This window comes from Lagopus leucura, unplaced genomic scaffold (assembly GCF_019238085.1).
Source record: "Lagopus leucura isolate 7727_CA_CO unplaced genomic scaffold, USGS_WTPT01 Super-Scaffold_100157, whole genome shotgun sequence".
Taxonomy (NCBI): Eukaryota; Metazoa; Chordata; class Aves; order Galliformes; family Phasianidae; genus Lagopus; species Lagopus leucura.
The window spans coordinates 37659663-37686493 of record NW_024962334.1 but is presented as its reverse complement, the minus strand read 5'-3'; the positions used below and the strand labels follow the sequence as shown (position 1 = coordinate 37686493).

The 26831-nt window shown below is 36.4% G+C and overlaps 1 protein-coding gene across 15 annotated transcripts in view; it reads left to right on the top strand.

Moving 5' to 3' along the window:
- PARD3 (par-3 family cell polarity regulator) overlaps positions 1-26831 on the top strand; it is a 425937-nt gene that overhangs the window by 258054 nt on the left and 141052 nt on the right. For 6 of the 15 annotated variants that reach the window (XM_042889262.1, XM_042889261.1, XM_042889254.1 and 3 more), the window contains 7 exons: positions 1030-1180; positions 8114-8303; positions 13156-13307; positions 13944-13976; positions 14389-14433; positions 20314-20541; positions 26316-26532. In XM_042889262.1, the coding sequence (XP_042745196.1) occupies positions 1030-1180; positions 8114-8303; positions 13156-13307; positions 13944-13976; positions 14389-14433; positions 20314-20541; positions 26316-26532 (1016 nt within the window). The remainder of the gene's footprint in view (positions 1-1029; positions 1181-8113; positions 8304-13155; positions 13308-13943; positions 13977-14388; positions 14434-20313; positions 20542-26315; positions 26533-26831) is intronic. The other 9 variants (XM_042889270.1, XM_042889266.1, XM_042889258.1 and 6 more) reach the window with 5 other exon arrangements.

Genomic DNA, 26831 nt, shown 5'->3' with positions numbered 1-26831 from the left:
TGCTGAAAAATCTGAGAGGTACGTACAGAAAAAAAAAGGATGATCAGATGATCAGGTTCTCCAGTCTAAGGTTGAACTGAGAAGTCGCATGGAGAAGACTTGTGATGGAAGGCCCTGGGATGGGGAAAAGGCCATCCAAGCAACTTTATCCTCTGTGCATGTGGCCAAGCAGCCTATCTCCATCCCTCCCTGCACCACCTTCTTCCTTGGCCTTTGCACAGCCCAGGGGGTCTGCCTTCTGCCTGGGGTGCTGGTGAGCCTAGACCCAGCTGCTCTGGTGGAAACCAGCCAGAGACTTTGCCCTGGTGACTTTGCTAGTGCCACTTTGCTAGTGGCTCCAGCAGCGTGCTGCAGCAGTGCCAAGGATTGGACTGAAAGAAGAACATAAGATCCCTGTACTCTGCAGACAAGAATGACAGGATACTCATCATGAATACAAAAAAATAAATATTGAAAGTTAATGTGAAACTTGATTTTTCTTTCATTCTATTGTTTTTCTCCTAATTATAAAAGGTGTGAGTGTGTATTGGATGCTAATATCTGTGGTGCAATTTCATGGGGGTTTCTGTGATGATTACATTTGAAAGCAAATTGCACCACTTCAAATAGTGCCGGCAGCGCAATTCCAAGTGGAGTTTCTCCTCTGCACTCTGGCAGAAGTCTTGCTCTGACAAGCTGTCGATATGGGAAAGATGACCCAGCTGTCTACCATTAATACTGAAAAAAAAGCCCTAACTGTCTGTTTAAGAAATTCTGCAACAAAGAGACACCAAAATGCAGTGTGGGTTTTTTTTTCGCCAATTTTCTGCTGAAGGATTTGAAATTTGACAGGGCGCCATAGGAGGTGCAGTGTAAAGTGGCCTACAAAGTTGGTCATTAAGCAGAGCTGTCATTGCAAATTATATTTGTCCACAGAGAGAAGTTCTAGCTCATTTGGTGCCCAGACAGGTCTAGGCCTTAGGCAAGTTGTTATAGTTCCCCCATGCTGCTAAATACACTTTCAGCACTAATTTTCCTCTCTCTGTGCAGCTGGAGTCACCTGGGAGCCCGTCTGGTCCAGAGCTGCCCATAGAGACACTGCTGGACGACAGGGAGCGGAGGATTTCCCATTCCCTGTACAGTGGGATTGAGGGGCTCAGCGAGTCGCCTACGAGGAATGCTGCACTGAGCAGGATCATGGGTGAGTCAGATGAGCTCTGCTAAATGTGCTTTGTTTTCATCCTTTCTGCAATCCACGGAAAGGTGATTAATGTGCTATTTATGTGGGAGACAGGGAATATGAAATTTGCCATGACCAACCTAAAACGTGCCTTAAAATTGATCTACACAAGTCTTTTGGATACACATTGTGAGGAAAAAAAAGCCAATAAATCATAGAATCATAGAATGGTTTGAGTTGGAAGGGCCCTTAGAGATCACCTAGTTCCAACCTTCTTGCAATTGGCAGGGACACCTCCCTCTAGACCATGCTGCTCAAAGCCCATCCAGCCTGGTCTTGATCACCTCTAAGGAGGGGGCATCCACAACCTCATTAGGCAACCTGTTCCAGTGTCTCACCACTTTCACAGTGAAGAATTTCTTCCTAATATCTAGTCTAAATCTACCATCTTCCAGTTTACAGCCATTAACCCTCATCCTATCACTACATGCTTTTATAAAAAGTTCCTCCCCAGCTTTCCTATAGGCCTTTTCAGCTACTGCAAGGCCACTATGAGGTTCCCACAGAAAGTTTATAAATGGATTTATAAAGTGAATTTCTTATCCCATGGCAGGTCATAGAACAAATCATAGGAGAGTCTACCATGGTTTTCAGTGTCTGATTTGGGGGAGGAAATTGGTTGGCGTAGTCTCTATGTTGGGTCTTCATTATGACGAAAAGTCAGTGACTTTCTATAACAAATTTATAATTCCAGCATTTGTTCTTCTCTGTTTTAGTCAAATGGAAGCATAAAAATAGACAAGGAAATCTTGTACCCATTTATGCTTATTAGGGTATTTCATTTCTTTGTTGGTTTGATTTTTATTGCTGCACAAGGCACTAGTTTTAAAACCTCTTAACTAATTTTAAGCTAATTTGCTATTTAAGATATTTCATCAGTTAGACCTTTTCTCTAACTTGGTGCAGTTGGGCAACTGTAATTAAAAATAAATCATGTTCTATTTTATCGCCTTACATCTTGTGGAACTTTGAAGGGAGAATCCTGGAAGCATGAAACCTTTTCAGTCTAAGTCCCAGGCTATTAAAGAAGACATTTTTTTCAAAAAATGCAGATCTGTTGAAAAAATTAAGGAGCAGCAGTCTTTAGCACTACTTTCCCTAAAACAAACCTAGCTCTTGTGGTGTCAAGGCTTTAGATAAAATGTTTGCAAAGCGCTGTCTTCTGCTTTTCCCATCACTATTTCAGAGGATTTGCAACTCCAACTCCTGTAAGCATTAAGGCATTATTGCTTAAACACCTTGTCCAGTGATGGGAGAAGAAGCCCCAAGAGAGTCTGTGTACACATACTTCAGGCAGTGCACTGTTCTGCCACATCAAAGAAACTCATGACTTGCCACACAAAATCGAAGTAGCGGTTCATCAGTCTGGTATCACTCCTTTAGTGGTAGCCAATAACATATGTTCCTAAAAAAGACCATAAATCTTTCCAAAAGCTCTTAAAATCTAGTGCTTTTGCACTTCTACTATGTTTAAATAGGGAAAAAAATCTATCCTGCATTGTGTCTTAGTTCAATAACCTGAAATAGATCTTTTAGATCTTTTGATTTCCTCTGAATCATTCCTTTTTTGCTGTTTTCAGAGAATAGGATCTATGTACAAATTTGGTTTCACGTAGGTTGTGACTTAAATCCATTGATACTTTAGTTGGTAGCACTTGGAAGGTCAAGTTGTGCCTGAATCTTACTTTGTAACTGAAAACTGGTTTTGCCAGGACTAGTTCACTCCCCTCTGCAATCATGGCTTCTTCACAAAACTGTCACGTTTAAACTCAGCTTTCAGAAAGCAGTCAGTTTTTTATTATGCTAATCTTTCTGTATGAATCAGTACCACTACATTAAAAGCACATTGTTGACAGTCTTTTACTGCACTCCTATTTTCTTGTAGTGCTGTGTAACCGAGCAATATTATAACCAGTTGGCAGAGACCTATACAAATTAGTTTGTTTCAGAGTAGCTAAAGTTTTAAGGCTCAAGCATTATCCACTGAACATCCTGAATTCGTGTTTATAGTGAGAAAAATCTCAGCGCTCCTCTTATTTTCCTAGGAAGTTATATGCAGTGTTACATCACAGAATCTTTCCTTCTCTCTTGAAAATTGGCCTAAAAGCACGGATTAGTTCTAGAAACAGTCTAAATTCACGGGTCTGCCCTCCCCATTCTGTTTCTGACAATGAAAAACAACTAAGAAAGTGCTTTTTGAATCACTTTTTGTAGTGCTGATTCCCTTGAGTCCTCTCCCAGTACTGAGGAACCATCTGAATCACTTGGTGCATTTTTACATAGCCCTCAATGGATTGAGCTATACAAACTTTAATACTCCTGATACCTAGTGGCAAGGAAGTCCCAGTTTGATTTCATGTGTGAGGTAGTGCCACTTAATGCTTCTTTTACTACTTGATAAAATCATTGGTTTTAAAGTTTTTTTCCTTCCCAATTCAGACCATTCAAAAGAAATAGTTCAAAGATCTGTAGAATTCCTGCTCTTTGCAGTCATTCCTCAAGGTTTGAACAAGACTTATAAATGAGTTTTGCTTCTTTCAAATATTCGTCATGTACTTTTCAGGGAACACATTTACAACAGTTTCCTTTACTCCTTCAATCCATAATGGGCAGCAAAACCCCTGATTAGAACCTTGCTATGAGAGTGGGAATAAAATATCTATTTTAGAATGTGATTTAAATTATGTCAACTTCTGTTTGCTCGCTGGAGAAAGACAACATGAATCTCTTAATTTTTTGGTATGATTCTTACAAGAAGCTACCTACTCCAGAAGATTATTGCTACTAATTTATAGATGCTCTTACACTTTTCTGCTTGATATTTAACTGAATTTTTTTGATGAAGAGACGAAGTGCTTGTGTATCCAAGGAACACATTCTATATATGTACAGAAGCATTTCCTGTATTCTGGAAATTATACAATGAAGGTATTATCTCCCAAGAGTTAGATAGCTTTAATAAACCCTTAGGTTTATTTATTTGTTTTAATATGTTCAGGTTGCAAGATGATAGTACATTCAAAACAGTAACTGTGTTGTGCTAGTCTGCTTGTCTCTGTGATTAAAATTCAAGTCTTTTCTTCTGATACACCATCCTTGTATATTATCCATTATGCTCCTGTGTTTTGTAACATGTGAATACATAGCTGCTCTCTAATAAATTATTCTTACTCAGGAAACAACTTAGTACAAAGAGCTCTTTTATGTCTTTCATCCAATTTCTGATACTTTTTCATGAGCACAGTGGGTTTTGTTTCCAGTTGTGACTAAACAGAAGTTATTTTTTAGGGGTACACAGAACAATAAAAACTTGCACTGAATCTACTTTTCATCCTGAATGATCTCAGAGAAGTTTGTAAAAATTGCAGTTACTACACAACAGGCCATACTTTGTTTTCTGCATAAATAATTGCTATCTTCAGGATAGAAATCAGGAAGAAGCACTAAAATAAATAAATTAGGTAGAGGTACAGAGTATTTGTGTCAGTGAAGTGAAAATAACCCTTTACAAGCATAATAGAGTTCCCCAGCTGGGAATCTGAACTGAAGGTGGTTGTCTACTCCAATAGTCTTGACAGTTCTGAGCACTCTCTTGAGATCCAATGCCTAGGTATTGTGGAGACATATAGTCCTTAGATGTTCTCATAGTTCTATTCCCAATCCCACCTTTGTTTAACTGGGAATATTAAATGATGAAGCCATCTGCAGGAAGTTTTGCAGTAGCTCGCTATATATAGCTGGGAATGAGTGACCAGTTAGTGAAAAATAAATAAGTGAAGATCTGGAAATGTTCTAATTTCTCATTGGACAATTCTTTGTAACCTTCCTCTAGTAAGTCTTATCTCTATTATCCGTATCACCATCACTATTTTCTTTTTATTGTTTCAATCGTTATTGTTTTGTCTTCTGTAGCTGTAGAAATTAATAATCAGCTTGAAGTTCCCAACATATTTTTCATTTTCTTCTAAAATGCTTTAAGTGCATTAAGAATGACAGAATTCATATATTTTTAGTTGTACTTGTGGAAGAAGCTTGAAGCATAGCGTTGTTCTGAATCCCACAGATTATAATCCCACAGTTTTCAAGGTCAAAATGCTCTCACTCATAAAGTAATATTTGGTTTTAAATTTATTTTAAGGATACTCTACAGGTTTCTGAAGCCTTCCTTTTAAGGAAAGGCAATAGTAAAAACAAAAATCAGGGCAGATGAGTTGGTTCTCCCAGTGCAGTATAGTCAAAGCCAAATTATTCTAACAAATCAAGTAAACTTGATGAATTTTTAAGATTTAAAAGGACCTTTTGGAAGCTGGTTGGTTTCAGTGTGAGCATGTTGATCATTTTATAGGCTATACATGCTGTTGTTTTGCTTTGGTGGTTTGTTTGTTTGTTTAAATTACTTTATGTTTGTGGCTTAATTCACATCCAAATTATGGTCAGCTAGGAAGCATTGCTGTTTGACGTGATTTTCCCTGTTAAGTTCCATAGACCTGGAGACCAGTCATTCAGTATAGGAGTTTAGCAACTTCTTTTTCTGAGCAAGTGTTTGGGAACTGTTCTTACCCCATACTTTGATAGGGTCCTTAGGCTACACTTGTTTAGATTGGTTACTGGTGCGAGAAATTTGAGCCTTGTTGGCCTGTGGTGTGACACACCTGAAAGGAAGAATTTCCCTTCCTTATTACACTGTACAGAGTAGTACATACTATTACAGATTACCTCACTGAAGATGAACTAATATATGCAAAACTGGACTTGATGTTCATTCAGGTTCTAAATTTAATAGCACTTTTCTAGCCCGAGAGAAAATTACTGTCTTGGAAAGGTTTGTAGGCAGCTTGAGTAAAGTCTCAGTTTTGCAGATCAGTCAAATATACTGATGATTACTAGGTTTGAAGTTTCTTTGAAGTTCCTTTGTAATGTTTCTCACAACGCTCATGGAGTTGCTTTCTCCAGGGGTATTTTATATCCACTTCAGCTAAGCTCTCTACAAAGAATGTATTGAGCCTTTTGCTGAGGTATGTTGAACCATCTGCTGGGGGTGAAGCCTTTCACCTGCTTTTAGCTTCATCTGCAGTGAAAAGCATAGGCATGTCAGATGGGCTTTCTGCCTAATTCCAAAGCAACTAATAAAATGTCACTCTTCACCCTTGTCAGATATAAAGAAGGGTAGTGAAAAGTTAAAAATGTTACTGAATTACTGTAGCCTCTCAAATGGGAAGTTCAATCTGCAGGATGCCATAAGGTTATACCTTTTCTCAATCAGTTCTTTGGAGACGTTATTAACTACAGAGTTAACAATCTTGCAGACCTTATGTTTGGAAAGAAGTACCTCTCCAGGATAAACATGAACCTGTCCGTCAAAGAAGCTATTGCTGGGCATAGAATCAGCTGTTATGCAAACTGAACACATTCACCTCAGGTTGACGTGATGAGATGTTTGTTACGCAGGGGCTTTTCCTTCTAGGCACTTTCACCACTTTCACCTTTTTCAAAGATCTCTTTTGAATCCCATTTTTCTCTCTTTGGAAAACCATTCAAAATGTATTCTCTAGTGTAGTGATGATTTTAGCCAGCCATGTAGTAATTAGCTACTTACTCAATATGTTGGTTACTGATGTTGTTTAGTTTAGTTTAGTTTTTTCCCCCTCCATAATTGCATGCAAAAGCAGTAACAGTAACTCAAACATTTCCCGGAAAAAAACAAAGCAGGAAGGAGGAAGAGGGAGGAGCAAACAGACTGGGAGGACATCTCCCACTAATTCTATGCAGTCTTACAACTTTTCTATATCTGTAACAAAAATAAGGTGTGATTATTACCTGTGAGTTATTACTGCAGTGAATCACAGAGTTAGAATAATCGACAGTTTGTTGTCAGATCACTGGCTGATTAAACTATTGCTTTTCTTTTTATGAAATGTGATGTTTTTACTAATTGTTTTAGCAAGCGATACATACCTGGTAATAAAATTAACGTGCTGTTGTGATCATTCATTGGAAATAATGTTGTGTGTAGTGTGAGCATTGGGACCAGACACTTTAGATGACAGAGATTTTTAAGTCAAGCATCAATATCCATCAGCAAAAAATATTTTGAAAGAGTTTCCTTCACATAAAAAGTTATGTGTACCTAGCGTGAAGGAATAATAATTTGCGATAATCTCAGATAACTCTATAATTCTAATTTGCAAATCATTGTTTTCCTTACATCAACATTTAACTGTTTCTGAATACAGAAACAATCTAATTCTTTCATGTTTAGAGCTTAAATAGTGATCATTCTAGATTTTCTATCATCTTCCAAATTACAATTATAATAATCCCTATTCTCCCAACTTTGTGTGTCATGCATATATCCTGAAAAACTGATTTATTCAGTTTAAACCATAATTACGGTACTAACCATTGCAATGAAAGCGTTACACTTTTTGATAGTCTTTATAGCAGTCTAGTCTGCCTTGATGTTGGATTTCTATAGGTTCAATTGCTTGTACTTTGTATTCATCAGCTTGAAAACCGTACTTCAGTCTTATGCATCAAAACACATTGAAATACTGGGAAATATAATGGTGCATGTATTGATCACTATAAAAGCAACTGTGGTAGTGGTTTTATAATATTTATGGGCACATTACTTTCATTTCCTCAGAAATGTTTGATGCAAGGGAAGATTACTGACTTCTTGCAATAGACTGCAGGTACAAGCTGTGTATATTACTTTTTAGACCTCATGCATAGGACGATCTATGGAAAGTGAGACATAGCTAATTTTATTACCTGTGGTGTTGCTCTTATCAGTAGGATTTCTATTTTATCAGTTGTGTTTATATATTATTCAAGGTGCTCTCTGCTATTATTCACTTCTCATTTCTATTTTTTTTCCCTTTCATTGTTCAGGTAAATATCAGCTTTCTCCAACAGTGAACATGCCCCAAGATGACACTGTCATTATTGAGGATGACAGGCTGTCTGTACTCCCTCCGCACCTCTCTGACCAGTCTTCATCCAGTTCCCATGATGATGTTGGATTTGGCACTGTTGATAGTGGTGGATGGGCTAAAGCTGCAATTAATGAGTCGACAGACTGGTAAGGCATGGCTTAGTGGAAGGAAAAAAGCAGATGACTGCAGTTGTCTTTTTATTTAGTTTACTTTTTTGGTTACTACTAGTATGACTTTTTTTTTCCCCTTCACATTTAGATTTCCATCACATTTCACTGTTTTCATATTTACAGTTACCCCTATTTTAGGAAGAAAGTCTATACACATAGATTGTTAGACTTCTTAATTCACATCGGAGTTTTGTGCTGTCTCTAGGCACGTTTTTGAACTAGCACTAATTTAGCTAGCTACGCTAAATTTATGAGAGATAAAAAAAACAGTAACTATTGGAAAATTTAATTTATAATTCTCACTGTAAGTATTTCTAGGTCTATAAAAGAAAGATTTAATTTTCATATTCCAATACATAAATAGGAGTCTTGTAATACTTCTGTATACTTTCTTGACTTTCCCAATAACATACAGTAATTTTAAAATCTGCTCAGAGGTCAAGGCAGCTCTTTATTTTGCCTGTTAGTGTTTATGGTTGCGCAACAAGAACTAGTTGAGTTTTCTTTAATATGCACAAGGGATACCTTTTGTATCATGGCAATATTTGTGTCATGCAAAGGCACTGTACTATAATAATTTCACATTTTTAATGTGAACATGTTTTATCTGTAATAGAAGTAATTTCTTTGCATCTTAAGTTGACTCTCTAATTACACTTACACAATTTAACAAAAGACTTTTAATGAGAAGTGCATTGAATTCCATTATTGACTTGCTTATGTTCCCAGCAAAGATATACTGTTTATTGCTAAGTACAATTAATACAGATCTTAGATTTAATTTGCAAGTCCTGTAATTATCTATAGTAATAGCAAAATAAAAGCCCACCTCTGTTCATTGCCACTGCTTAAAGCTAGGTAATTACCACAAATGGAATGAAGTATACAAATTTTCCTATTTCTTTTGTCTCTCATGCCTGTTAAGGATGTGTCAGCAACATCTTAATAAAACAGCGATAGCACCTGCCAGCTGATATGTGCCTGTCAGCTTCTTCTTTCGTTTATGTTAGTTCATTTCATCTTTTGTCCAGGAATTGAGCTCTGTATTTTTAAACACAGTTTTAATGATTATATAAAAAGCTACTTTTTTGCATCCTCATTTGCCTTTTTCAACTCTTTCGCAACTCTTCTCTTGGACAAGATATACCTGCAGTTTGGGCCCTTGAAAAGGCCATCTGTCTTTCGTAAAAACATTTATAGCTGCAAATCCAAGATGTTTAAGTAGAATAGTACTCAAGACTGCACATAGGGGCTTATTGATTTTTTTTTTATGTGAATATGAGCAAAAAAATACAGCATAAAATAAGAGTCTGTTTGAAACCTGCACAAGCTTTCACTACATTTGTTTCTGCAGTGCATTTTGCTATTCATAGACTTCTTTAAAAATGAGAGTCACAGTAAAGAAAATAGGGATTAATAGTGCTGAATTGATCAGGCTTAAAACCTTTAAAGAATCTTGATAAGAAATTCTAAAGGTCTTCGGATACAATTGCAGTTAAAAGCGTAGATGACTATTGCACCTTGCTATAGAAAATATTTTGTTCGTATGCAAGTAAATAGTGGTGGGAGTGGATTGTTCATTAATTTCCTGCTGCTAATGGGTGAAGGGAAGACATGTAAAATGAAGGTGCATTGTATAATTTTGCTGGAAGGCACAAAGGGTAAAACTAAGAATATGGATGAAGGGTTATCCAAACAAGAATGGCAGCTGTTCTGAATCACGGAAGAAAATGTAAGCTTTTCCAGCCTGACAATATCTCCCTAATCCTTGATGAAAATGTTATGAAAACAAAGGGGCAATAAGACAGGATTAATAAGTGGAATTTTAATAACATTGAGGGTCAGAAGACGGTTACATTCTTTTAAGGATCAGCTGTCATTCCAGAAACCTTATTTGTTAAGAATGCTAGAATATAGTAAATTGTATTTGGCATTGCTTAATGACTTGCATTAAATTCACCTTCTGTCTTCAGTTAATGTAGTTGAAAAATATTAAAATGAGGCACTTTTAGTGGTAACAGTTACTCCTCCATGCTCACTGGCTTTTCCAATGACTTCTTTTCAATATGGCTTTTGAATACTTTTGGGCAACATATGTGCATTTAAACTCCTGTGATCTGCGTGTTCTGTAATTATTAAAACACGCCTGTGGGTCATTCATCAACCAGGATGTGAAAACTGATGACATTTGACTCTGATATTTGTACTCTAAAATCGTATGAGATTTTATGATGTCAGAGAAAAACCAATTTTTTTTTTTTTTTTTTTTTTTGTGCTAAGTAGCACCCCTAATATTCAGAATACTTTGCAAACATAAAGTAATAATCCTCATAATAAATCTGTGTGGAAGATAGTTGTGATAAGCATAGATAAGTGCAGACAAGGGCAGCAGAAGGAAATCCCTTAAACATAGTGGCAGTAGAAACGTTTGGATCTGGTCTCCAGAATTTGCAATTGCTGATTCTGTGTCAGACCATGCCATTCTCTATGTGACCCACGGTGCCCATTCCATGTTTTATTTAACTTTGGAGTTTTTGCATGTTCTCAGGGCTTCAAATGAATATATATATTCAGACTGTTTTTATATGAAAATGATATTTAACTTTATTAGAAGCTTTATGTATGCTGATCAAAGCAGGCTCATATGAAACAAAGGAGCGTGCAGCCAAAGCAAATAGTGTTAGAAATTCACCCCTTTTGAAGGAAGGGCCTCATGATACGTTTTGTTCAGCAAGATGGAGCTGGTCATCTTAAACTAATGTGAGCTGCACTAGCAGATGCTGCTAGAGAAAATTTTCACTTAGTAAAACCACATTTTTCTAGCCTTTGGAGACAGTGCTGACTAGTAGGGAGCCATAAACTCCTGTGTGGCCTTGGGAAAGTCATTTATGATCTGATTATGAAAGGTGTTGAGTCACTCAGAAAACGTTTTCAGACTTCAGGGGTTTCATATTCAGCTACAAGTTGCACTACTGTAAAGGCTAGAAGTATATGTTGGTCTCATCTGTTTTATCTTTCTATCATGTGGAGATAATTTCTTCCCTATCTTCTGAGACTGAATATGAGGACTAAATAGTTATTTTTTGGTTCAGGCTCTGATTCATCAGAGCTTTTAAGCATATGCTTCAAAACGTTGCTAAATTGTGCAGACATCCCTGAAATAGTTGCTGCAATTAAATGTAAAACATTATGAGCCAGAGCCAGAAACATTAAAGTCAAAAGGCACTTGACATTGACTTTATTCATATAAGCTCTGATCCTGCTCTCACTTAAGTATTTCATGCTTGTCACATGCACATATCTTACTATTTGTGAATGTACCATTGCTAGACTGAATTTCTTCTACTGTCTAGTAATGTGGATGGTGATTTTCACCTTTTATAGTACTTTATGCCTCTGAGCACATTTCCTTACCTCTTCTTCATTGTATGTAACACCTAATACCCAGGTGTTCCAAAAAGCTTCTGTACATTATAGTACGTGGCATACATCAACATGTTCACATTACACCATGTAAAAGTCATTTTCTGCAGAAACTTGTTCTTTACCTGCTTCTCACTAGATATGAATTGTGTCTTATAACTAGCCCTTAAAATAGAAAATAATTCTTTTGAAACATATTGAACAGTAACGTGCATATATAATACTTTGTACAACATGTACAGTGTTCAGAAGTTTCAGTGACTTTTTTTTTTCTTGAAATGTTCCACCATTCAGAGGAAGGAATTCTGAGCGATCTTCTTCCTGCTGGATAGATAATGGTGGCACGCAGTATTTGCTGGGTTTTTTTCCCCAGTATTTTATACCTCAGATTTATTTTTCTGCTAGCTGAAGTAGAAATCTAGCTTCTTTGGACTTGCCTTCAGGCTCTCCTTTTCTGGGAGTGAGAAGACCCATTTGTGAATTTCCTTTCAATTGGTCTATTAACAGTAAATGATCTTGCAGTAGTCCTTGAATTCTTTCTTTTTGTTTTTCTTTTCTTCTCTTTCAACATGTGGTATGGCTGTTGTGACACTTGGCAAGCTTAGGGTTTAACTTGCACGCCAAACTAATTTTGTTCATTGTTTCTGATTCTACCAACATGAGAACAATATTATTAAATCTATCTTCAAAAAGCTTCCCGTGAGGCATGATGAAACTCTCACTGCTGTTGGCTAAAGACCTGAATTGTGCAGAAGGACTTGAATAATGATGGCAGGGGCGTTGGAATGGATCATTTTTAAAGTCAACCCAAGCCATTCTATGATTCGATGATTCTATCAAGCAGACAAAAAGTCCAGCTTAGCGGTGTAACCACTGTGACAAATACTTGCTCTGCAATGGAGCATTGAGTAAAAAATATGCTTGTATGTCAGAGCCAGGTTGAAATCACAAAATGCTATGAAGGTTTTTAAATGAAGAACTTCGGTAATTCTCTGTGGGTTTCAAGCAGGGCAGATTTTATTTATGCTTTTCAAAAAAATATTTCATAATTTAAAAAATCTTAACATTTGTTATTATGAGAACATACTGATTTATCATTATGGAAAAGAAATTGTATTTTTTTCTCTATTAAATTATTCCCATATTGGGGTTGTATATTCTGATAGTATATGCATAGCTTATTTTTTACTAAAACTTGTAAGTGAAATTCTTGGTTCTCTTTAACTAGAACTGCTTGATGCAGTGAAACAAATTCATCATGTGTGTGACTACTTTAAGTGGTTTATCTGAAAATGTGTACTTTATTATTGGTAGAAGTCACATGCTAAATAAATGCTTTTCTCTGCAGAGTGAAAGGTTGCGTGATCTTGATAAATGTTCGCATGATTTTTTTCCCTTCCTACAGCACTCTTAGTCCAGATGTTGATCCAGTGCTTGCCTTCCAGCGAGAGGGTTTTGGACGCCAGAGCATGTCAGAAAAGCGTACAAAGCAGTTTTCAGATGCCAGTCAGTTGGAGTTTGTTAAAACACGAAAATCCAAAAGCATGGATCTAGGTAGTGAGTGACATTTTTTCAATTGTTTTACTTGAACCTGATTTTCATGTTGTAAGTATTCAGATTTTGTAATTCCAAACATGTCATTTATGTGCAGTAATACTGTGCATAACATGTACTAGTGTGAAGTAAAATATTCTTAATGTGAGTGGCCAACTGGCCTGTGCATTGTTCTTACCACTTGTAAATGTTCATATCTTTAAATATTGGAGTTCTCTGTATATATGTGTATACATAGAAATAGAACACATTCATTAAAATGGAGATGAAAGTTTCACTCAACAATCTACATTGAATATCCCTATATAAAATGTTCCATGCTGTGGTTCTGGATAGACAGGGTTAGTCTCAGTTCATTATTATAATGCAATTAGCCTTAAAGATCCCTAGTATTCTCTCTTTGTAGGTAGATTTTGATGCAGATATTAAGAGTGCAAGTGTTTTTTTGAAGAGATGTTTCAGAATTAGAAAGTAGAGCTAGTCCTACTTTTGGTGGAGACTTATGTTTTGTATTTATATCAGAAGCCCTAAAAGGAATCAGCAACTAAGACAAGCAATCAACTGTAATCATTTTAACTGACAAAACAGAGAAGAAGCAAATGCTAACAAGCCCATCTCTTTTTCTGCCATTGCATTTAGATTCTGAAGTGCGGAAGCTAGTAACCTTAAACAGTGAGTTTTGATTGTTTAAACACAAAATTCCGTACTCAGAATAATGAAATATAATCAGGTTTTCTCCTTTACAATACTTGTGAATATCTTAACTGCAATCCCTAATTCACCAACTTCTTCAGAGGACAGTAAGTTTGGTGTTATTGACTTGTCTTGATTAGTTGCAATGTGCTAACATGTAAATAACATTGTACCTGCCTGTGATGTGAACATGACTGACATTGCATGAAGGTTACTAGTTTGCTGCCATTTCTATCCAGAATGTTTGCTTACTATTGCAGTTTATATGCATGAAGGATGACATTGCTCAGGCCCCCCTAACTTCAAAAGAATATACAAAAAAAGGAATGTTGGTTGCATGTGGGGCATGGTCACTAACTGGGCTAACCATTATACATTTACCTTTTAACAGTAGCTGACGAGACTAAGCTCAGTACAATGGATGACCAGAAAACAGGTAAGAATTGACAGTAAGGCTGTTGCTATAGAAACCTTGGTCAAAGCAGCTTACCACAATTACAGAACTGCCAATCAAATTGCATGAAAACATGAATATTCCAGTACTTGCATGGCTGCTTTCTATTGTTGTGAATAATCAAGTTGTAGAGAAAAAGAAAATTCTCTGTAGAGATAAGTATCTGGGGTAGCATATTCAGGCAGGTCATACATCTGACTGTAGGCAGACACCTGTGTCTACACTTTGAACTCATAAATATTCACAGTTATAATAATTTTTGTCCCTTCAATAAAATCTTGGAAAATCTAGCTTCAAACTCAGAGTGACGTTGCAAAGGAGTCGGGTGTTTCACTCTTACAGTGCTAACACAGTGCTTGAAAATAATTATTTTAATTCAAAAACTGCTATCTTTGCCTTAAGTGGTCATCAGATACATGTTGTGAGTTGAGTTGATGATTATTAGTGCAGGTTGATTTGCCTTTGGAACTGAAATCCGAACAGCGAAACAGAACAAAAGAATATGTAAATAGAATCTTTTCCACATACGATTGATGGTAACATTTCACACAATGATAATGAGAAATAGCTTTCAAAGCATATTTTTATTAGTAATTAAAATAATGCACCAGCTGCAGTTATTAGCCTTTATGATTTATTAATACATGTTAGCTTTTGACCTTTGAAATGCTGTTTTAATTAGGCTAGATTCAGAGGACACCATAACATTACTTAGCTCTAATTAGGAACAATTCACCTTTTAAACCTGACAATATTATTTATTTTAGCATGATTTGGGGAACAGAGCATTTCATGCTGAATTTATGATTAATAATTCACAACTTATCTCTGTTTAACCACACTTTACAACATGAGTAGGAATGCTGAGAAGTTGTAAGTAATCAGCTGATAACAGTATATTTTTTGTTAAAACAGCTAAAACTTCTAGCCCTTAAAATACTGTAGAGTACAGTCACAGACTTGCAGCTTTAGAAATTGAGAATTAGCACACAAAATTAAAATGCATGAATGTTTTGAAGGATTCAAATCATCAGAGTGTGAAAGCATGAACTGTGTTAATGGTCATAGTAAGAAACAGCCTGGGGACTCCTTCACCACTGAGCAATATTCACAGAAAGTTACACATCAAATTCAAATTTATTGTAAATTATTGTTGATTTTCTTATTGACCTACTTATTGAAATGGGATGTGATTACAACAAGTTAAATCCTATATGTTTTAACAAAATATGAGTCTTGGGTTTAAAAGTGCAGAGCGCTTTTGGTGGTATCAACAGAGTGCAGTTTTTCTGTATGTGCAACACCTGGATTAAATTCCAAAAAGAGACACGTCAGACAACTTGGGTGAATGAGCATGACTGTAACCATCTGGACTAAGCAGTTACATATTTTGTGAACAGCTCAGTGGCAGAAGAAAAAAAAAAAAAAAGAAAAAAACCACTTTCTACTACACTTTTATACTTCTATTTTATTTATCTTGTGTGCTTTTAACCAGGTTTTGTATATAAACACTGCATTTCTCCCATTACTGAAGATGGATGTGGTTTTTAAACAAACCACTTACTGTAGTTTGGCTTAAAAATTATCTGGTATAAGAAAAAAAAATACCTCAAATGTGTGGTGAACTATGACTTGATGAATCCTAGAAGCCAGAAACCTCAGCATATATTTACTTCAGAGAAAAATAAAAACAGGCCCTGCTACAGTCAAAGTTGAGTTTAATAATATTGGCTGAAAAGGAAAGAAGAGTGTAGAACTCACCAGTGCTAGTTACTATAATAGATTTTTAATTATTTTTCTTTCTGTAGTTCACTTGAAGTGCCTAATCCTTTCAGTGTTTACAGTTCATTGTAAAGGTTAGAAGTATATTCAGTAGCAATTGAGCATGGCTCATTTATTGAGTCCCAGGCACACTGTAGTTCTAGCTGTTTTTCCATGTGCACTGCAAGGAAAGGCTGAAACACTATGAAAATCAAAGCAAAACTAAAAACCTCCACAGAATATTTACTTAAAGAGATTTTTAATTTATTTTAACATGGTGCTTTTAAAATAAACTTTTATTAAATGGAACCAAAGCTGAAGTACTTTTCATGGAGTTACTTGCTCTGTTCCTCCCCTGCCCCCTTCCAAGCCAAGATGTTCCTCCTTCATTGTAGGAATTGAACTAGAAATAGAAGAATTTATCAAATATTGTGGAGCAGATGTTAGTAAATACAAAAACTGGCTCACTGCTGGTGAGCCAATTTTTAAGAAAAAATGTGGACGTTGTGCCTTTGCAAAACATATAGAGGGAAGTTGATGTAAGTCACTGGTACTATTTAATCCAAGAGTTGGTAAAAATAATGCTTTAGAGACAAACAAAAACATCATTTTAAATCATTTAAAAGAAAGTTATTTTTATAGCACTAAAAAAAGCTATTATAACTCTTAAAAATCATCACTGAAGGAATTCTCCTACATCCTTTAACACCATGGTTTTTGCCTTTGCAAATCATCCATGTGAATTTGTGGCACTGTATAAATACGTAGTGTAAGGCTGGAGAAAGGGAGGCATCATGAGATGTGAAACAGCATGAGGGAAAAACAACGGGCTTGGAACAGGTAGCATCACATAATGTTATGAGTGTGTGTATGTGTGTGTGTTGGATGTCTCATTGGATCTACGTGTGCCACGTGAGCGTGGATCCACACAACGCATGTCATGCATGAGCAAGGGGTGCTGCATGGCGCGGCAAGCAGGCGTGGTGCTGTGCCCAGAGAGTGGTCTGGGGGACACCCAGTGCTGTGCATGCATGGTGGGCAGGGGCAGTGCTTGGCAGTGGAGCAAGCATGTTACTGAGATGGATATTGGTGTATGTTGCACAGAATACAACTCTAAGAGTGCATGTGTAAGCAGTGTGTGGGGAGGTGAGGCAGTGCTACAGGAGGAGTGTTGCTGTGCTGCATCTACCTCAAAGGGGATTTGTTAATGAAATTGTCGGAAATGAAACTTCTGATAAACTTCAAATTTGAAAAAGATGATAAAAGAACCCCTTTCATCCCTCAGTCACATAAAGATGCTTAGGGTAGATGTGTCTTCTTTTCCCTTTTTTTTTTTTCTTTTTTTTTTCCCCTTTTCTGTTTTAAATTCTGTTGTCAAAATAGAACTCGTTCTGAGCAGATAACATTTCTGATGATTACCACCAGCGCTGTAAAGTCTGGAAGAAAATGCTGACATTTTTGTACTTAGAAAACAGGGTTTTGATGTGACTCATAAATTTTAAACAAAATGCATCTTAAAGAAAGTTTCTCATGAGATTATGAGTAAACAACTCACTTTCTGGCTACTGAATTCTAGTAATAAATTCTGAACTCACTCAATTTACAGGGAGACTTAGCTATATATTTTGATAATAGTAGACTTGCTATGAAGAGGCCATAGGAGATAGTAGAGGTATTGAAACGCGTATAGTTTTATGATTGCAGTGCTTAAATTGCTTGTGAAAGGACATTTTCCCCTTTCAAATTCTGCAACTTGTTCACATTTGTGTTCATGACCACACAAGTTCAATAAATATTCCTATCATTTCTGTAATCCATTATTAGTTATACAGTATTCAGTGAACATTAGGTCATATCCCATCTAGGTTTTCCTCTGGGAAAGCACAACTTGCATAAATATTGTTCTCACAAACATCTGTATTGGATAGCAGGAAATGGAATTTTTGTAATGTCCTTTATGAACATAAATGGGCACATAAATGCTTGCTTTATAATTACTATTTACAAAAAGCGCCACTCAGTAATTAGGAAAAGATATATCAGCATTTCATTTAGAAGGTAGCAAAGCAGACTAAGGAAGTTTAGAGTAAGTTGCCATGTAAGAGGATAGCCTTTCCCTTTGTATATGAAACTGATGAAACTGAATATGTCAAACAGCTGGTCTATATAGCATTGTTCCCTTTCTGCTTCTTTTTCCTTTTAAGCTGTTACAATCATTTTTCTTTCTTGTCTCATAGACTGTTGTTGTTTTTTTAACAAGACACAGCCTCAAAAAATAAAATAAAAAACAACAATATCTCATTCGTTGTCGACTGCAGACATTAGTGAAAGAACAGCAGTTTGTGACACAAGCTAGAAAGTGGGCAATTTTATAAGGCATTGTCTAAGCTGAAGTTCTTTTACTTGGCACAGAGAGCGTTCCATAAAAACACTTGCACTAGACTTCAGGCCACATTCAAAAGCTGGGTGATCCTGCACGGCAGTTTGTTTGCACAGCTGGGAAGCCATCAGCCCTCCCTTGTCCCAGCTGGCTGCTCGGCTCTTGTTCACCCCGGCAGCTGTACTGTGCCCAGCCATCCTCATGACCCTCAGTCCTCCAACCAGTAGAGGGTGCAGGAAGAGGGGGGCCTCTTCTAGGAGGTGTAAGTTGATTGAGATAAAATTTCTAATTTGTTGAGACACATTTATTTCTGGCTGAGGGTACAAGCGGCAGGACCCCAAGTCCCCCAGGGGACCAGAGTGCAGGAATTCTGTAGACCTGGGAAAGAGGATTTTTGTTTTGTTTCTATTTACAAGTTCTTCTTAATGGTAGGGCAGCTGAGGGGGAATTTTTTGACAGCTGCTCTTTGAATATATTTGATCAAATGGATTTCATTTCAACCGAGTTGCTTAGCATTTTAATAGCTGAGTGGAAAAATGGAAGCATTTACTGAAGCATTTATTGCCTTGCTGTGTCTCATACAAAGACAGCAATAAAGATTGGGAAGAGTTGCTGTGCTGCTGTTGTGCATCCCTTCTGTATGTCCAGCATCCCTCTTCCCGCTTTCATCCCACCTCATCTTTTTCTCCAGGCACAAGTCCTATGCAAAAGCTATCCAAGAGTATTCTGCACCTTTAAACAAAATCATTCTAAGTGCAATGAATGTATATATGTATTTTTTCTCTGATAGATCTCTCCCAGTTTTAACTACGAGATCCATTTGTGCAACTGTCAGCTGATTTTTACTAAAACTGTGTGTCTAAAAACAGAGGCTAGAAATGTAGTCCACAAAGGTGAGAAGGCAAGTTTGGATGAAGAAAGGATTTTTGAGGAATACTGTTCAGGGATTTCTTGGCACGCCTCTCAACATGCAGCTGTGATAAGGGCTGCCCTCAGCCCCAGCTATAGAGCTGTGCAGACATCAACCTGCAAACAGCCAACAATGTTTCTTGTCCAGCAGGGTAACTGATACTGTGGTACGATTGGACTAACTGGGGCTTTGCCATAGATTTTTATAAACAAATTCTCAAAATCCCACCAAGTCAGCTGATATTTCTCAGAAATATTTTGTTATGAAATTGTTAGCATTTTCATGCAAGTCTTTAAAAATCAGTTTAAACCAAACATATTCCTCGAAGCCAGAAGTCAGAGTACTTTACCAGAATGTCACTCTAAGCACAACAGAATTCATGACCAGAATAAGCTCTCTGTTTATCAGTTGCTATTACAAATGTAATTTTCTGCTCTAAACAAAAGCTAATTAATCATTTTGTTTGATGCAGTAAGATTTGTATCTCTGTTGTTTTCATGAGCTGTGTTTAAAGCTCCGTGCTTACTTTTATCATTCAGATTGTTAAAATAATAGTGATGGATGTTGGTATCTTTTCATTGATTTGAAAAGCTAGACCTTGCTAACATTGTCGGTTTCGTTGACTGTAACTTGACATACTCGTTCACTTCTGAGACCAACAAATCTGCTGAGAATTCCCTGCAGATTATTGAGAGATGATGTGAATAATGTTAAGTGTGTCCCCAAAGACTTTCACGATGGATATGCATAATCAAGCATGCAGTTCTCTACGCTAATTCTAATTACTTTTTTTCTTCTCTAAATCGCTAAGGTTCCCCAACCAGAGATGTAGGGCCTTCATTAGGTCTGAAGAAATCCAGCTCATTAGAAAGTCTGCAGACAGCCGTTGCTGAGGTGACTCTCAATGGTGATATTCCCTTCCATCGCCCCCGCCCACGAATTATCCGAGGACGAGGCTGCAATGAAAGCTTCAGAGCTGCTATAGACAAATCGTATGATAAACCTGTAGCAGATGATGATGATGAAGGCATGGAAACTTGTAAGTAAGCTATTGTTGTACGTAATGAATGTTAACAGTATCAGTCAATTCTTCTAGAAGGTAATTAAAAGAGATAGAAGATAATTTTAGGATTTTAAAAGAATAGAGCTAATATCTCTTCCTGGATTTTTTTCAGGCTTTTGCCCTTCATATGCATTAAACAGATTGCAACACTCTGCAGCTTCCTTCCTTCCTAAAATAAGGAAATAAGATTATTAGGAGTGTGTTTACTTAAATTACTTACTACGAAAATTTTCTGTAAGGCAGCTAATTAATTTACTGATGTAAATTAGAAAAAATTTTACGCAGAAACTAAAAAAACCCACTGAATTAATGTTACAAAAATATGTGCATCTAACTTTGAAAGGGTACATTTGTAGTGTCTGGGGAAAAAAAAGAAATCACTGTCCTTTAATTAGAATGAGTAAGGCTGGCAGATCTAATAAAATATAAAGTTAATGATCAGCTATTACCCACCCTAATGGGCATTCATTTACATTTTCAGTTCTTTAACCCGACGTATGACCCAACATGTGGAGAATGTCATTAACATAAAAGAATCACTTTAAAGCTAACCTTATCACTATTGAACTATGTAAGAATGGGTGGGAAAATGACAACTTATATTGAATAAAAATAGTGTGAATGGTAAATTGCCTCAATCAGGAGTTGTATTAAAATTATGGAATTTTTAACCTTCATGTTGTATTAGTTTCAACTTGTCACACACACCCGCAGAATTTTTTTTAATCAACCTGGAGCTAGTTAAAAGTTTATGAATGAAGACGACGCTTGGAAAGCTGAGGTGGTAAAATATTTAGCCTGAATACTTGCAGAATAAACCTTGAAAAGTGACTTTCCAGTCTCTGTAGTTTCGAAATTTTTCAGTTTCTAAAGTGCCATTCCATAGTATTCTATTGTAAGCTTACTCCTTTTATATTTTTCAGAACTCTTTTTTTTTTTTTTCTTTTAATCTGTCTGTTAATAAAAGTGTTCTGAGATTGGAAGGGAGGTCATTCTTCTCAAGATAGTTACAGACAGAATTAATTCTGCTTCACTTTCACCATACCTAGCAATTTCACAAAGCAGTGGGGTTAAATGCTGGTCTGGTGCTGTTGGCTGTCATTCTGTTTTTGGCCAGTAAGACAAAGGTATGAGAAAAAGTGTAATGGTCCTGCTCATTCCCCCAAACTGTGTGCCTATGGTCTTCTGAGATGTAAGGTCAGGTTCTTCTAAAAGCCCTTATTTGGTGTGAGCCAACTGATAAAGATATCTTGTTTTGAGGCATCAGATATCCAGGGTTTATCCAGAAGTTACAGACCATTAACTTTGTTTCACCAAACCCACAGCAAAACTGTTTTCAAAAAATGTATTCTAGGTGAGTATGGGCTTATGAGATTTTTGTAAGATGTTTTGAGCTGATTGATGCAATGCATAGAGAGCAGAAAGAAAATATTTGGTGGTCTTTGTATTCTTTCACTGGAAGTAATGGAAACCAGGCAATTTTTCAGACTTTAAGTGAAATGCTGTGAGATGAGTCTTTGTCCTCACCTTTGTACGGATGAAGAAGTCTAGCACTGATGGACCAGGAGCCATCGCACTGTCATGGGAGAACAAGAGCAAGACTGTTCTCAAATCTCACCTGCTAAGGAATGCCTGAAGGAAGTATGACCAAGCTATATGCATGGAACTGCACGTTCTGTTGAAGTTGTGGGGTTGAATAATTTCCATGCATTACAATAAAACATCTAAAAAGTAATCCAGAAAGTTGCACTGCCAGTATAATTGAAAGAGATGTGTAGTAAAGCAGTCGTAGTAAGTTCATTGGACTGAATTCAGTTCCAGGAACAGTGCTGAAGACCCTTTAGGTTTTCCCCTTCTTATGGTGGACAGGAGAGCTCAAGAGCTAGTCCAGCCATACGGGCTTGGGATCAGCTCAGAATGCTAATTCCTGTTGTCTGTCTTTCTGGGAACGTGCATGTATCTATAAAAAACCAACTGCAGTCTTCCCAACTTTGTGTAAATTTTGTGTGGCTTCAGATTCCAGACAATTTGCCAAGTGATGTCTTCAGCTGGAAAAAGTCTGGGTGCCTTTGAATACATGGAAGTTGATTTAACAATCTGGTACTAGCCTAATGGCTCACTGCTGCCATAATGACACGGCATAATTTTTTTTTAATTGTGTTTAATTATTTCATAATTGTTTGAAATTAAAATGTGGCTTTCTTGTATTATAAAATCCAGGCAAACATGTTGGTGGTCAATTTGCTGATACCCTTGAGGTTGGAATCATTTGTCTTTCTTGATATGTTTTCTCTTTTTTCTCCAAATGTTTCAGTGCTGAGAGTGCTTTTCTTTTCCAGACACTGCACTGCAATATATTTTATAGAGGAATTCGTAACATGTCATTACCCATATAAGAAAGCCATAAAACAGAGGTAGTATGTGTGGCAGAGAGGCCGACTCTCTTCTAAATGAGCTTACTGTCTTTGCAAAGAAAAAAGTTATTAAATGGCTAGGAAAATCAGATAGGTGTGTCCTGTTCTGGGGCAATCTTTTAGTAGGTATGTGAGAGGATGTGTATGAATTTTAATGGTTGTAAATAAGTCAAATTTATGGAGAAGTATGAGTGTTGAACTATCAAAGGTCAATTTGCCTGATTTTCTTTTTCTCTCTTGTTTTTTCTTTCCTAAATACTTGAAATAGCTGACTGGAAGCAAAACGTTTATCTTCAGTGATGTGAATGAGAACAAGACATTTGAATTTGGAGAGATCAGCAAAGCTTTCTAATCTTTTGCTTAATCTTAATTGCAAGAATCTATGGCTGTATTAAATATCACAACAAGAGGCCTGGAAACTTAGTGACAAAATAGCTTCACATTAAGTAGCTTTGATTCCTCATGTGCATCTTTTCCACTTTATGGCCTAATTAGGAGAATAGCTTTATAATACCTGTTTGTGTAGTTCTCTTTAGTACAGTGTGATTTATGAAATGACACTGGTTTTCAGCTTTAATTGATGTTTAAAGTATTTAATTTTTTGTCTTCAGTGTCCTGAACAGGGGAAGGGAGAAGGAGGGTGGAGGAAAAAGTAATAGTACCAGAAAGAATAAATTCTGTGTTATGCAGCAACCTAATGTCATTACTGCAACTTAACAAAAATAATAAGTTTCTTTTCTGCCTCAGCTTGAATTTTAATTGGGCAGCATTTGCATTTGTTCTAAATGCTAGTAATTAGGTGTATGTCAATTGCAGAGTGAATGTTCTGCATAAAAGTGGAACAAGTTTCTTCATGTTGTGCGTTTTTAAGAAACTGGGAATCCATTTACTCCAATGGAAACACGAGTGTTTATTCCAAGGGAACAGACATCCTGCTTCACAAGGCTCATTCGAAGCCATGGAATTAACTGTGAGCAAAATGTATATGATAGACAAATATTTATTGCAGCACAACTGTGGAAAGGAGCCAATATTATCTCCATAGAATATGCAAAACAATAAAAGGAAGCATTGTTATGACAAGTAGTTCAGCAATCAGCACAACACAATACACTTAATGCATATTTAGGCTTAAAATAGTGTATTGTCATATGAATATGAACAACCATAAAACAAATTTGTTTATCTTTGGAATTCTAGCAATGCAGTACCAAGAACACAGTCAACTTCAAAATTTGTCAGAGTTTTAGTTTTGGGTTTTTTTTAAAACTAATTATGTTTGTTTGCAAGTACAATCATTTAAATGCCTAGTTGGTTTAAATGGAACAGATTGTAGCTATAAATTAACATGCAAAAAATTTGCATCTCTATTCCAAAGTAGTTTTCCGCTACTGTTTTAATAACAATTAAATATCGTCCCAAAATTTCTGTAAGAAACACTTTCACCAAAAAAAGTCCCAAGTACAGCGAATTCAGAGAAAGTTATAGGATATGCCTGTTAGTTTCCTAAAATAAAATTATCCAAATTTTAAAGCTATGCCTACAACTGAGAAGTTGTGTCACCTGCTTATCTTGTAGCAGTCCAGAAGACAAGCTAATATGGATTGCTGGGAACTGTGTTTTTTTCTTTTGGTTGATTTGTACTTCAGAGTACTAGTTGATATTCCAAAACGGTTATTAATGTTGATATTTATCTGACATGATATGTTTCTCTTGAAAAATGTTTATGTGATCTTGCAGGGTTGGATAATATTCATAGAAATGCTTATTTGTTGAATTAGTCTATTGAGCAGGTCTGTGTAGTGTAATACTGAAGAATAAACAGTGTTTTGCAGGCAAGTATCTGAGAGAGAGAACATAGAATATCTAGTGGTTTTCAGCTGGTGATTTGTAGACTCCTCAACTTCAGTGAATTACTGGTATGGTAAACATGAAAGATGAGTAAGAAGAGCAAATTTATATTCTACAGCATTCTGTTTATAAAAATTTCTGAAGAACTGCACACTTCCATTAGCTGTAGAAAAGTCCCTGAGGTCTTCCAATAACAGTAGTAATAATAAGTATATATGTGCTGAAGTTAAATATTGTTCTTCCTTCCAGCTCTGTCATGGATTGACAGATCCATGTCTTTTCCCTTATTTTATATGTGCATATATAATATATGTGTTTTTTATATATATATATATATATATATATATATATATATTTATCCACATATAAAATAATATATAAATATATATATATATATATTTGTTCAGAACCTGTAAGAGCTACGGGAATCAGTGCAGAGTATGTGCCTGTGATCCTAATTGCTGCCTTGTGCTGTCTGTTGGAAAACTGGAAAGTGATGCAGCCCTGCTTATAATGTGATGAAATAAAATGTTAGAGTTCCTGGGAGATCACAGCTTCACCAGCCATGCGGTGTAGTTGTTGGACATGGCTTTAAGCTATGTCAAAATAGCTTCATGATTCTAACTCTCATGTTTAACATAATTTTCTTTCTTTCTCACTAAACTGCTGGGGGAGTTTTTTGTTCCTGATTGGATTGTTTCTTTTGATCATTTTTATTTCAGACTTTCTGAAACGTGTGCCCTGTTAAATTTAACCTCAGGTATACTTTAGGATTCTCTGAGTCTTGGTCTCGGATTAGAAATGGAGAAGAAACACATGACCTGCTCTTAAAATATTTTCCTTGTTCCACTGGGTGGAATCTCCCCACCTAAGCCTTCCAGGCTGTTCGATCTCAACCAGTATTACTGCTCTGGAAGAATAAAAGTTATGATGCATGATGTGTTTTAAACTACGCCAGGAAATGAAGTAGTGCAGCAGAATCATTACGGTATATGCAGCAGAAGAAAAAGTCTATTAAGGCTTCTATTGAGGGTCAACAGTCCTTAATGACTTTCATATTTTTATGGGAATATTGCTAAGAATTTACTGATAGGGCATGCTACACAGCTGTTGTTTCTTCTTGCAGACATTTCTGAAGCTCTCCTCAACTGATTTAGACTCTGTAACAAAAGGATCCAATTAACATCACTTAATGGGGTTCAGTTAACATCTTCCCCGTAATCTATATGTCATTCAGAGTACACACAAAGCATGAATCAAGTTATACAAAATTCTGCAAAGATGAATTCCTTATCTTTAAGAGTTTATGTAAACATGGCCATTCCAAGAAGTCTCCAAACTAGTGAATACTCAATTTGAAAAAGAATGGAAATATCTTGCTTTTGTGCATATATCCTGCTTGGAAATAACTTATACAATAAACCAAAAAAATCTGCCTTTGTTGTTTGTTCTTATTCTATGTTGTTTCTTTATTTGTGCTTTCAGTGGAGGAAGACACAGAGGAAAGTTCAAGATCTGGTAGAGAATCTGTTTCCACAGCAAGTGACCAGCCATCCCACTCACTGGAGAGACAGATGAATGGAAGCCAAGATAAAGGCGACAGAAAAAAGGCTGGAAAAGAAAAGAAAAAAGATCGAGATAAAGAAAAGGATAAAATTAAAGCAAAGAAAGGAATGCTGAAAGGTTTAGGAGACATGTTCAGGTAGGTGCTTTGCAATTGATTATGAAAATAATGAATCTTCATCTTTTATCTGTTGGTTTCTGTGTTTGTAAGTAGTGTCATGAAAAAGAAGCAGCTCAGAGTGGAAGAGAAGCTGCTGGCTAGCAGGCTGAAAGGGCTGCAAAAACAAAGCAGGTTTTAAGCATTCACGCTGCCTGATCTTGTAAAGAGTCTTTGGTGATATCTAAGTAATGCACATATCTCTTGCCAGATCAAATATTTTTCTTTTCTTTTCTTTTCTTTTCTTTTCTTTTCTTTTCTTTTCTTTTCTTTTCTTTTCT